The 13326-nt window shown below is 39.8% G+C and overlaps 2 protein-coding genes across 2 annotated transcripts in view; one reads left to right on the top strand and one right to left on the bottom strand.

Annotated features, from left to right (window-relative positions):
- Positions 1-13326, bottom strand: part of IFT140 (intraflagellar transport 140) — an 86101-nt gene that overhangs the window by 17673 nt on the left and 55102 nt on the right. The gene's annotated exons all lie outside the window — the stretch shown is intronic.
- Positions 1-13326, top strand: part of TMEM204 (transmembrane protein 204) — a 28008-nt gene that overhangs the window by 1981 nt on the left and 12701 nt on the right. The window contains exon 2 of the mRNA XM_041408611.1: positions 12010-12165. Within this exon, the coding sequence (XP_041264545.1) occupies positions 12010-12165 (156 nt within the window). The remainder of the gene's footprint in view (positions 1-12009; positions 12166-13326) is intronic.

Here is a 13326-nt window from a genome sequence, read left to right as displayed (position 1 = left end):
AAATACCTGCAGACACCGTGGCTGGGAGCACAGCTACCCTGGTGCCAAGAGGTTTCTCCCCTAAAACCCCTCCACTCCCTGCAGCTGGGCTGTGAGCAGCCCCTCAAAGGGGAATCGGTGCTTCCACTGCACCCTTCAAGGCATGGAATTTGACAGAACAAATGGCTGTAAAGTCCATGCCTCAACAGACTACAGGATTCTCCCAAGATTTCAAGGATGCTCAAAACAGCTCTGGCACCTCTGAGGGATGGTATGTTACAGCATTTGTAACATACATTATTTCAAACCAGGTTTTTTTCACGGTTTGAAATGTGGAGAAAGAAAAATTGGTCCTTGGAGTTTCTCAGATCCCTCTGGAGAGAAACCAAAGAAATATTCGAGGAATTTCTTTTTAAAATGCTTTAATGTGAACCCATTACAGATTATATTTTCCAATAAAATTATACAGAAACATTTTTTGAACATTTGCTAATATTGAGCCTACATAAATCAAACCCAGAAAATTTCTTGAATGTTTTAAAGTCCTTACCGTTTCAATACTACTAACTGAAAGAATTTTTTATAACAATAAATAGTTATAAAAAGAATTAGACTGTGGGAGAAGTTCCTTGATGTGTTTTTGCAGCTTCATCTCTGGAATCACTTCCCCAGTTAACATGATAAGCCATATTCTAACCTGAAGAACATGTGTACCATTCACAAATGGTAAAAGGACATGTTATGTACTCAGCACTGGAATGAGCTCCTACACAGCGAATTTGGCTCCTGCAGCATTTTTAACACACAAATTTGTATTTCTTGCTGTGTGCAGGCCAGGTGGTGTGTGGTACCTAACAATGAGAGGTATTAGTTTCACAGTAGAACCGTCTGTGCAGCAGTTTCTGATGTCAAATAGTAGGATAATGACAGAAAATTTGAAAATTTCCAAGTAATAATTATAGCATGGTCAAGTGCTCAGAAGAATTCTCTGACAACCACTGTTAAAATTCTACTTTAAAGGAGGCTTTTCAAGGGACTTGATCTGTATTGGAGTAAAGCATCCATTCCCTATTTAATCTGGAAGCAAAGAGTAATCAAAGGCCAATTCTGACTCTTGATAAAGCATTTAAAGCAAAATCCCTCCTCTGACAAACTCAGCAGGAAACACGACTGCGGCATTTATGTTTAAGACAATTTTGTTTCCATGGATGTACACATGGTTAGTGTGAGCCTGATCTTGCATCCAAGGATTTGTCATTCTAAATAATTTCTCTAATAAGAAATCATACATTATTTTAGTAATACCTATGGCAATCCTCATCTGTCAGTTGATAAATCACAGACATGCAGGGGTGTGTGTGTATGTATATACATACATACATGTAAAAATAACTATATGAAGGAAGAAAATACCTTCCTCAATACTGAGTTACCACAAAGTATTTTGGATGCCATTTGTAGAACAATACAGAAAAGCTGTTCTGGTAACAGCAATGCAAACGAGGCCACAATCTGGCTCACGTAAAACAATGTATTTATATACTCACACAGACATACTTATTTGAGAAGTAAGCTATTTATGTCACAGTTCAACAGAAAAACTGTAAACTCTTTGGGAATTTGCTTGTCCATATCCTAAATACACATGTGCATGCAGTCTGTATCTAACAGCCAACTACAGGCACTACTATAAGCTGGCTTCCTCCCTGGCAGAGAGAAGTAGATTCTTCTTAGAGTTCTTCTTAGAACCTGCTTTACACCGACTTTCTCTGCCTGCTCTTTTCTCCCATTGAAATCACAGAATCATGGAATGGTTTGGGTTGGAAAGAACCTTCAAGCCCATTGCATCCCAACCCCTGCCATGGCAGGGACACCTTCCACTGTCCCAGGTTGCTCCAAGCTCCATCCAACCTGGCCTTGGACACTGCCAGGGATGGGAAAGCCACAGCTTCTCTGGGTAACCTGTGCCAGGGCTTCACCAACCTCACAGATTAGGATTTCTTCCTAGAAATGTCAAAAAAATCAAAAAGAAAACCAGGGGCAGGAGTAAATTATATTAAAAATACAGGGAAATGAAGCGTTGCAATGTGAACTACTTCTGCAAGGCACAGCATCAGAAGCACAGGCAACTGATTCCATGGGAAAGCACTTCAAGTCTGTCCTTCAAACTTCACTGCTCCTGGAAGTGGAGACTCCAGGCCCTTTCACTTGTCTTTATCTACCTTTCTCTTTCTCCCTCTTGCTTTGCAGCCCTGCACCTCTCTTTCAACTCCATGTGATGCTGAAAACTTCTGTGATGGTTCATATGACTAAGAGCAAAAGAATCCCCAGGTTAGGGTGGAACTTTTGGACATGGGGTGGGAGAGGGTTTTTGGTGGATATTTTTCCATTGGATTAAGCAGTGGTATCAGAGTGCTGCTGCTAACACTAAGTGATAAAAGTGTAAGGAGGGGTGAGATCGCTCCTTTTTTAGTGGTAATAAACTCTCAGATCTGAAACTTTCACCTATGTTGAGAATCAGCCCAGCTGTGAGGACATACATATAAGCTTTTATAGCTTGGACAAGACACTGAATGATACAAACTTGAATGTTTCACTGGGAATTCAGGTTGTACAGCCCCTCTTCAAACACTTTAAGGAAACCTGGCCAGGTAGCCTAACTCTCCTGTTACCTGAGTGTAGGCAAAGATATTTGACAAAGATTATGGAGCTGCAGTTTCACAGCTGTTGAAAAATTCGGGGAGATTATGATCTTGCCTGCATCTCTTTATGCTTCAAACAAGCCCAGAGTTAGTAGCCTCACAGCCTCAGTGAGAGCTGGGGTAAAACAGCATGTAGTCAACACTGAGCTTTGTGCCCAAGTGACAAGGTGTGAGCAAGGGCAGCACACCCAGCGATGGGGCCCGCAGAGGGACACGTGAGCTGCCTGGAGTGGCAAGAACACGCAGCCACACCACCAGTGATGCCTCTCAGAGCCAACTCCTCTCAAAGCCACCTAGGTTCTGACCGAGTACCATGCCAGGAACACTGCCTGAACACACTAGATTATTTGAAATCAACTTAGATATTTTTAGCCACAGTGGAAGGTACAAATATACCCTTAAGTTCTGCTGTGCTCTGATGCTGTCTCTGGATGGGCACAGGGAGATGATTTATTCATCAGCCGAGGTCCCAGTTTGTCCCTCTTTGTCTAAAGAACATTAGGAACAATGTGGAAATTCAGGAATAGAGAGAGGTTTAAAAGATATAAATCCTCACTGGGTTCTTCAGGGCTGCAGGAGACATAAGGAAAATTGCAACAGCAGGATGCTTGTTTCAACTTCTGATGCTCAGGGCTGGACTGCTGTGGGAATTGCAGCTCCACCAAGTGTAATTCATGCCAGAGAGAGGCACAGCCTCAGGAGTGGCTACGTGACTGCCACAGTGACATCAGGTAAACACCCATCCAGCCTGGATGGGTGATTGTTGCACACATGGACACAGGGACATTTGCTGGCTGAGGCAGGATGCTGCTCAGGGTGGGAATGAGGAGCTGAGGTTTGATACAGAGGCAGCCATTCACCTTAATGTCCATGTCTGCATTTACGTGAAGTTCCAATGTCTCCAAAATGTCCAATTTCTCTGAAATTTGGCTGGCTGGAAGCCAGGCTGAGTCAAGCAGTGGAGTGTGCTGTAAATGTGTTACTTGTCTACATATATATATTTCCATACATAGAAACCCAGAAAGGAGGCCAAGTGCATCTGGAGAACACAGGAACCACCATCAGATTAAAAAAAGCCTAAACCTAATTATACACATGATCTACATGGCATGACAGCATGATGACTGCTCAGGCTGTTCCACAGAGATGAGGCAGCACAGGCAGCTGGCAGCACAGGGTTTGTGATTTCTCATCCTAATATGTGAAATATGAGCAACATTTAAATAAGTGACACTACTAATTTAATGATGGAGGCCAGTGGAGATGAATTCTGAGAGACACGGCTTTTCAATTTAGAGTGAATGCTCATTTTAATGTCAGGGTGCAATTTTGTGTACTCATTTTGGAAAAGTGCAAAACTCCTTGGGATTTGGGACAGGAAAATTAACCTAATACATGTTTCAATGCAGTATATCCACAGGTGTTGCACAGAAATATTGTCAGAGCAATCGGAGTTTGGTTACTCTTGCCATCAAGACTTTGAAATCAATTAAAGCATTATGAGTGAAAATGGCTCTGGAGCTTTTGAAAATTTCAGACTAATGCATTTATCAGAATACCCTGGTTTATAAAGATGCAAATCATGATACCTAGACAACTCATATCTCATCAGAAATAGCTGTGCCTATTACAACTGATCACTGTATTGAAGGCTCTCAATGTTGGGCTTGCAAGGGCCTATCACTTAACCATAAGCACTTGCAGTTAATGGACCCATGTCTTCACTCCAAAAGTAAGAAGTGAACTGTTATAAAAAACACCCACCAACCACACTTTCCCCAACAAGATCTGTGTGCCTTTCAAAATAAATATTCAAATCTGAAGTTTCACACATAGATGAGCTGAATGGTTAAGTTCCAAAACACCTAAAGGGTTGGAAGATTCCACCAGTTTGTCACATCAGAACATTACTGTAATTGTGCAAAACCATAGTGGGCTTTCCTTGCTCCCTTCCTCTTCCTTAAATTACTATTTTTTAAGAAAAAGAAAAGAAAAAGGCATAAATTGCATGCTTCAGAAAGCCTCCCAGAAAGTGAAAAAAGCAAAATAATTTTTGAGATATCCATGCATTCATGATTTTTAAGATATTCATCTAGCAACAGAATGTACTGAGGACTCTTGCTGCTGAAAGCTCTATGGCTACTTGCAAAGATTTTTTTAAGAAGAGCAGGTGAGACTCCCTTTTTCAGGACAAAGTCAGTAAGACCTGCAAACAACAACATAATCACATGGAATGGGTACGACGCAAAAAAGAAATTCAGATCTGTTTCACTTAAAAAAAATTATTGACTATTTAGACCATCCAAATACATTTGCACATAAGCATCTCTTTAAACCTTCCCATGATCTCAGTGACACAGTCACGCAAGATGCACTGAGATGCTGCCAACATTTGGCTTAGTTTGTTTCACAAGTACTTTTTAAGTTTTTCCATATATTTCCTAATTCACACTCAAAGAGGCTAGCAATGTAAATACCACATGTTTAAACTGACAGAAGAAATTAAATGTCAAAGACTTTATAAATACAGCACAGGTTTGGAAGGCACAGAGTGATGCTGATAATTACAGTGGTTCTATTTATTGCCCCTATTATCTCAGAATTGTTTTAGCAGTAAGTGCTGACCTCCTATGCCTATGTTTTAAGATGAAGCACAGTTGTACTTTGCACTTTCATAGTGCTGTTAGTATCCAAGGCACAGCTTCAGCTGATTTCCATGGCAGCTGCAGACTGCTCAGCACATCTCACCTTTGCTGACATCCAAAACAAAACAAACACGATTCATTGCCAAAAGTTTGACTGAAGTGGTTTTTTTGTTTGGGTTTGTTTTTTTTTTTTTTAATTTTAAGGGTTTCTTCTAAAATTATTAATACTGAATCCAGTTCTCCAGGTTGGAACTCAGGTTTATGAACAGCAAGACCATAACTAAGAGTCAGCAATACAGAAGCCTTGCTCTTTCTGATTCTTGCCTTTCATCCATTTAGGTTCAAGGATACTATTTTGGTTTTTCCTAATCTTGGTACTTGGTTTGCATTTCTGAAGTCCCTATAATGTGGATTTTAAAAATTACTCCAAAATGCTGAAAAATATGATGTATTCTTTATCTCAGGACAACAGCTCAGCAAAACATCAAGTTCTAAGAGGAAAACGGCATGCTCAGTTAAAATCTCTGATTATATTAGAGAAAACCTAATTACTTATCTAGTTAGATTTTTGTCAGAAGGTTATGATCTCAGCGTGCAGACATTCAGCCCAAGAAGATGAAGTCTAGCACAGTTACGAGAAAGTGAAAATGGGTTCTAACAAAAGTAAAGCAACTTAAGTGTAAGGAGCATTACCAGTTTCATCTATAATCAATTAGAAATCTCTTTTCAGAAAGACAGCCATTTATTCTCCTTTCCAGAATAATGTAATGTATGAACATGAAGCACTTAAAAGGACAAACAGGTGCATGCCAGAATGCATCCTCAATAACTCACCAAGTGATTAATAAATAAATCCAAGAACCATAGGAAACAGCGTCAAGAGAATATATTTTTAAAAATTCCTTTCATTACAAAACCAAGAAGCAGTATCCCTCAGGAGAATTAAAGAATGAATGTAATCATAGATTCAATCAGCTTCACAGCAAGCTAAGATTGCACCATCCTTCAGCTGAACATAACCCATGCTGCATTATTAAGAGTTTAAGAGCAATTTAAGAATTTAAGTATCATTTTTGAGATGCAAGAGCTTTAGTGTCCCACAGTGGACAGGGATAACAGCACACTCCAGTCAGCTCCTGCAGCTCAGAGGCCATCAGGAGATTGTGAAACCATACAGAGATGCTGGGAATCAGCACTGTCCCCACGCACTGAATAAATGTGTGGTCATTAGATTCTTCCCAGGGCTGGATACTTAACATCTTCCTCACAGAAGCTGGATTAAAGTTTGCACTAATTTTTTTAAATTTTTTTTATCAAGAGGGTCTTTCCCTGTTGATAAAAGGGAAAGTTTTAATAAGTAATAAGGGGCAGTTTTAGATTACTATGAAAATATCTTGAGCCATTTTGCTTAACCATTTAAATGCTTGAATTCCCACTTTACTGCATTTTTTTCCCTCTATGCAGACAGAAAAGGGAAAGAAACGCTCGCATTTTAAGCAATTAACATAATGTGATCTTCCAGTGAGATCGCCCTTCCTCATCATCCAAAAACAATGCAAGTTACTCTCCAGTATGACTAACCTACTTCTGCAAACAGTCCTGGGTCTGTCCTGGAACATAACACCAACAATTCTGGTGCTATCATGGATCAAAACAACAAAATTGCTGCTTGTAAATAAGAAAATCAAATTAACATCTCTAATCCAGATGGATAGAGATGGTTTAGGAAGTGAGCATCCTTAGAGTTTGGGGTTGGACTCTTGATTGATCCCTGTTTTAAACAAGGCAGAATTCCTTAAGCCAGTGCCCCAGGCTGTACAAGAGTCCCAGCTGTTTGCACTGTCCAGGAATTAACTGCTTCTCTGAGAAAATGGGGCCAACAGTGGGATTCCAGAAGGAAAAAGGCAGAGACTAGCACTGTATGCTGAGGAACAACAAACACTTAGATCAGAGTTTCTGGAGCCCTTCAGCTCCAATCCTTCCCAGCTCTCAGCAGCCAAGTTGCACCTTAAGGGAGGTGAAAAGGTACGGATGGAGGGCTTGTCCTCCCTGTTTCACCTGTCAGATGCACACAAAGGAATGAACACCTTCTGCAGTGTCCAGGTGTATTCTGCTGGAATTACTGACCTCTAGCTGCAGGGAACATCCACCTCTGGCCACAGGGAACTCCAGCACAGTTAAATTTCAAGAGCCGAGTGACATTAACAATAATGAGTTTGACAAAACAAAAAAAGTAGAATATCCAAAATACCTATGTCATGACAGTCTCAAGCAACAGAATCCAGTAGTGAGGGGTTAACACAAATGCCACCAGTAACTGTGCAGACACTAAACCTACTATGACCATCTGGTTTTACTAACTGTCATTAACAAACAAAATGCAAAAGTTGATGAAGTCTGCTGTGGCCACAAAAAGTGACACTGGAATCATGGCTACTATAAATGAAGCTGAAATAGTTGAACAGCTGATCCTAAATTTATACTAATTATTAAATCTATAGGAAATTCATCAAAATAGACTAAAGCTGGCTATTAAGACATTTTTGCTGTACATATAATTTAAAATAGAGTAAAAGAGCACAAAGGTAAATACTAAATTTCACAGCTTTTACAAAAACTATATTGCAGCCAGTTTTATATGATGTTAGAAATATTTATTCCTGGATTGAGCAGTCATTCAAGCAGGAAAACAGCTTTGTGGCCTGGACTTCCTTAACAAGATTTCCCTCTTCAATGGCATTGGGCTGAGCTCTGAAGAAATACTTTAACATTGCACGTTCAATTCCCTTCCTTGACCTACACTGTCCATTGGCTGCCATCACTAAAAGGAAGCCAGAGATGCTGGTGCAGAGGCTCAGCTTAGGGCTGTGTACGTACAAAATAAAATTACAATGTGCTGAGCTGACAGTATGCAAAGTCACAATAGTGAGTAAGGAAGCACAGTCACTTCACATTTTCAGGCTGAATACAATTAACAAGCTCCACTGCAAGAAGAATGGACTTTATGCATTATTATAAGAGTTATATATCATTGATGGTCTGCCCATCCCTGGAGGGATTTAACAGATGTGTGGATGTGGCACCTGGGATAAGGTTATGAGGGCACTGCTGAGGGAACAGCTTGACTTGATGATCTCAGAATCATAGAATTGTTTAGCCTGAAAATGAGCCCCAAGTTTGCTTTTTTGCCCAAGAGGAATCATTCTAGAATAAAACCAAAAGATGACAAATCATACATTAAATCTGTTAGAATAAACCAACATCTCTCATATGAGAGATGGCAAGGTACTCAGGTTTTAATACTTTATTCTATAAAAATAATTGTCTTCACATTTTATGAACTCATAGCAGCTACATCCTCCTTATTCTACAAGTCATCAGCCTGCTGCAGTTCCATAGACCATGTGCAACCTTCTTTCTGCTTAACAGGAGCAGCCATGCCAAATACCTATTGCATTTCCACATCTCTGAATAGTGACAGTGTATTAGGCCAATAAACATCCCTAAGTGTGGAGTTCTTACAAACAGCAGCAAAGATCATGTTATCCATTCTATGTACTTCCAGCTGCAGGAGAGGACAATGATCAAAGAACTATTTTGTAAAGATTAAGTTGTTACAAATTTGCTTGAAGTTCAACTGAGTCACAGTCAGAAACTTACTATTTTTAGTATCCATGATATAACATCATCTATGGCAAAGCTCTAAGTCTGTAATACAGTTAAGTGTTTAAAAAGTCACAAATAGCAGCAAAACCAAAAATTTGTGTTAATTTCTGTGTCAGGAGCCAGTATGTATTTCTGACATAAACTTCAGACTTTGAAAGGTTATTTCTATACAGAGGCTTTTTTTGTTTTTTGAGCTCATGCATACTATATACAGACAAGGCAAGATAATCCATTATGGCAACAATTTTTTAACTTGACGTTACTGATAGTTCTGTCACCAAATGAAAGTACCAATAAGGGCTGCAAGCCTGCTCTTACTTCAGGCACTTCTCCTCTGAAAGTCATCACTATCTCTTCAGCAAGCACTGGTGCTCAAAGCATTACAGAAATCCATCTGAGTGGAAAAACAGAACACTCTGAATGTTCAAAGTTTACTGGTGTTTTCAAAGCTCATCTGACTGTGATTCTGTTATCCATCCAATGTGCTCCATGATCTGTGAGCATTCAAAATGGCAAGAGATGGAAATGCTGCCAATGCTAAAAGGACAACTTTAGAAGTTAAACACAAAATATTTGAACAAATTTTCTGAATAACTGATCAGAAATTAACTCACTAGGAGAAGCCAAAAGTACTTAGTATGTTACTGTCTTAACATTTTATTCAATGGAAAAAGTTTAATGGACTATGGTTCTTAACTAACTCTTCTATACTATATTTTATTAAATTTTAATTAAATCATAAGTTGCTACTTAGAACACGGGAAGCTGAAGACAGCCTATGAGGAGAAAATAAAGAGTAAACACAAAAGTAGGTCAGACTTCATGATTAACACTATTAAATTTACTCTTGTTTATATCAAGTTTTGTTTTCTGCATTTCCTAGCAGTCTCCCTGGAAGATCAGGAACCAATTGCTGATGGTCAGCGCATCCACCAAACTTAAAGCCAGTTAAAACACTCCTAAAAAATCTGCTCCAGACTCTTTCTCTAGCATATGCCAACTTACACATGGTGCTACTTCTGTTCACAATAGCAATGACACATTAGCAAGCGATGTGGAACAATGATATTTGTAACTCCCACCTTTTGCTAGAGAAGAAGGAAAAGGGATAAAAACAGGACATCCACCAGGTTAACAGGAATAGCAGGAAAAAAGACTGACTAAAAGTACCCAACTTTGCAGTTGATATAAGCTACTCAGTAGCCAGCTGGGAGACACTTTTTAATCAGGTTTCTAGTCAAGACTGCAGATGTCCATGTCTGTAATCATTGCTGCATTTGTTCTTTAACAGAGAGTCATAGATTATCTCAGGTTGAAAGGAACCTACAAGTACCATTGTGTTCAGCTCCCTGTTGCTTGCAGGACTACCTTAAACTAAAACAGATCACTAAGAGCATCCTACACAAACCACAACTCTGGCAGCCTTGGGGCTACGACCACTGTCCCAGGGAGCTTATTCCAGTGCCCAACCACCCTCTGGGGGAAGAACCTTTTCCTAATAACCAACATAACCCTTCCCTGACACAGCTTCAACCATTCCCTCAGGTCCTGACACCAGACAACAGAGATCAGCACCTCCCCACCGAGGAATGTGCGAGAAGGTGCCGAAATACAACGGGGTCACCCTTCAGCCTTCTCTTCTCCTGGCTGAACTGGCCAAATGATCTCAGCCACTCTTTGCATGTCTTACCTTCGAGGCCTTTCATCATCCTGGTCACCGTGCCCTGGCCATACTGCCATCATTCAGCATGGTTTTTATTTTGTCATCCTCCCTATCATAGTGTTCAGTACAGACTCTGGTCTGTACACTTTCCTTTTCAGCCCAACAAGATCCCTGCTCAGCCAGACCCTCCTTCTTTCTTGCTTGCATGATTCCCTATGCTTTAGAAGTACTGGTTCCTGCACTATTAAGAGGTCACCACTTTGCCCACAAGTCTCTCTTTACAAATTGCACATCTTAGAGGGCACCTTTTTGAGTTGGCCCTTCAGTCCCTGTACCCGAGGTTACCTTCAACATGCTTCAGAAATTCCCTGAATCTGTTTGTGTCTGTTGTATGATATTCCTAGTTGATGTCTGGAAACTTAAAAATCACTCTTAAGGCCCAGGGGAGCTGATCTAGAGATGTCCCCTAATTCCTTGTACTATAATTCATCAGTATCATTGTCCTGGTCAGGTGGCCAATAGTAGACCTCCACAACATACTCCCACAAATTCACTGTTAGATATATATGAAATTTATATATATATATATAGTTTTTTTTTAAACACACACACACTCACACACCCTATTTTAAAAAAGGTAGGTTTTTACCTGTACATGCAGATTATGCCCTAACACCTCATTCAGAACTGCCAAGCCTTGATATCTTCATTTCAACCATCTCCCTCATTATACAGATGGAAATATAAGGATCTTTGCAGTGTATCCCAAACACTAATAAATTATTAAAAAACTAAAAATTAAGAATCCCATATACAATGCTTCTGTAAACCAGTAAGACCCAAGCATTAAAATCCATAGGATGTTTTTTAGGACAATACAGAGGGACTAGGGGGAAAAGAATTTCAGGGTGTTATTGGTTTGTCTTAGCAATGACTATTATTTTAGGGCCTTGAAAAACTATTTATCGTTCCATTTCACTCGGTATCACACAAAAAACAAACATCAATCCTGCCTCAAACAATTCTGGCTATGGATTAGGTAAAATCTCCAGTGAAGAGAATTCCAGCACCACCAGTGGGCCATTCTGGGAAATTAGCTGCTTGTTCCATGCACTGAAGCAATACTTATGGGATGCTGTGCAACTAAAGGAAAGAATCAATACACATCCTGAAAAAAATCCTTCCTTAATCAGACCGCAAGGAAGGCAGTTACAGTAAGGGACTGCTGGGAGAAGGGACTGCTATCTAAGAATTGTTTTCTGTGGACTGACAAACTTTATCCTCCTGCTCAGTCAGGATGTTCTTTTTCACAATTTTAAATTATTGTAACTTTATGCTGCTTCTGTTTTCCTAGTGCAGTTTGACATGATGCGTGCCTGCAACCTCATTGCCACGGTGGCTCTGACTGCCGGCCAGCTCCTCTTCGTCCTGGGGCTGATGGAGCTCCCCATCATCTCCCAGGATACCCAGTGGTGGGAGGAGGCCATAGCTGCTGTGTTCCAACTTGCCAGTAAGTCCACTTCTTTCTACTGATGGAAAAGTGCTCAGTCTGTATTAAACCCAGGTGGAAAAGTGTTTCTTACTTTATAAATCTTTCAAGGGACAAAGAATAGCAAAAATATGTTCATTGCCTCCAACAAGCTCTCCCCATGAGATTCTGCAGTACATGAATAGAAGCTTTTATCTGAAATATATCATAATGAGGCTTCTGCCAACCAAAAAACCCCCAAGCCTTTATTACTTCCTACGAAACCAGGAAGGCAAACATAAGAGAAACAAACTGGATACACAGTAATCGCACAATTTAGCAGGGCAAAATATACTCAAGGAACTCAAGAAAGCAGAGTGGAAGGGCTGAGCAAATTTTTGAAGCCTTGTTAAAACATGATTATTTTATTTTAGCTAACTGAATTTTACTTAATGACCACTAGCTGGATTTTGACAAACAGAGACATCTGCAATCCAGCAAAGAAAGCCGAAGTCAATTCATACCACTGACTGTTATAAATAAAATTCCCACAGCAATTCTCATGGACTGTATACAGAACTGCATGAGGAAAAGAGGAAATGGGTTTATCACAATTCCATTTTGACAGCAGTGGCAACAAAGTGTAAACATTCTGCAATAATACCTTTCATTATTACATAAAGTAAGTAACTTCAGCATTCATTACAGTAAGAATCCAATCCTATATGATATCCATGGAGGAAACTGTCATTAATGGAGTAACAATCAAGCTCATTACAAGATCAGACTAAAAATACAACATTTATACACATATATATATATATACATACACACATATTATTAATATAAAGAACAGGTTATAATAAAGCAACACCATTTCAGCTGAAGTTTTAATTTTGACTTTAACAACTCAGAATATTAAGAATGGCATAAAACTACTGAGACCTCAGGTTTTCAAAAATCAGAATCAGGCCTTGGTGATTTAAGTACAGTCTCACAGCAATAAAATCGTTAGGTTTTTTTTTTAGGTCTACTAAGGATGAGGAACCTGAAATCCAGATGAGAGGAGGAGACTGCAGAGGTTCTGTAACCCTCAAAGCACCTGATCCATCTTCCAGGTGCAGCAAGTGCCTCAAGCAGCAGACAGTGCTTCCAAAAGACAGACAACCTTGCCATAAAAGCCCTCCCTACAGCCCCTTTGTG

The sequence above is a fragment of the Onychostruthus taczanowskii genome, unplaced genomic scaffold (assembly GCF_017590055.1).
Source record: "Onychostruthus taczanowskii isolate IOZ18803 unplaced genomic scaffold, ASM1759005v1 scaffold10, whole genome shotgun sequence".
Classification (NCBI taxonomy): domain Eukaryota; kingdom Metazoa; phylum Chordata; class Aves; order Passeriformes; family Passeridae; genus Onychostruthus; species Onychostruthus taczanowskii.
This window is presented reverse-complemented; position numbering and strand designations above follow the sequence as displayed.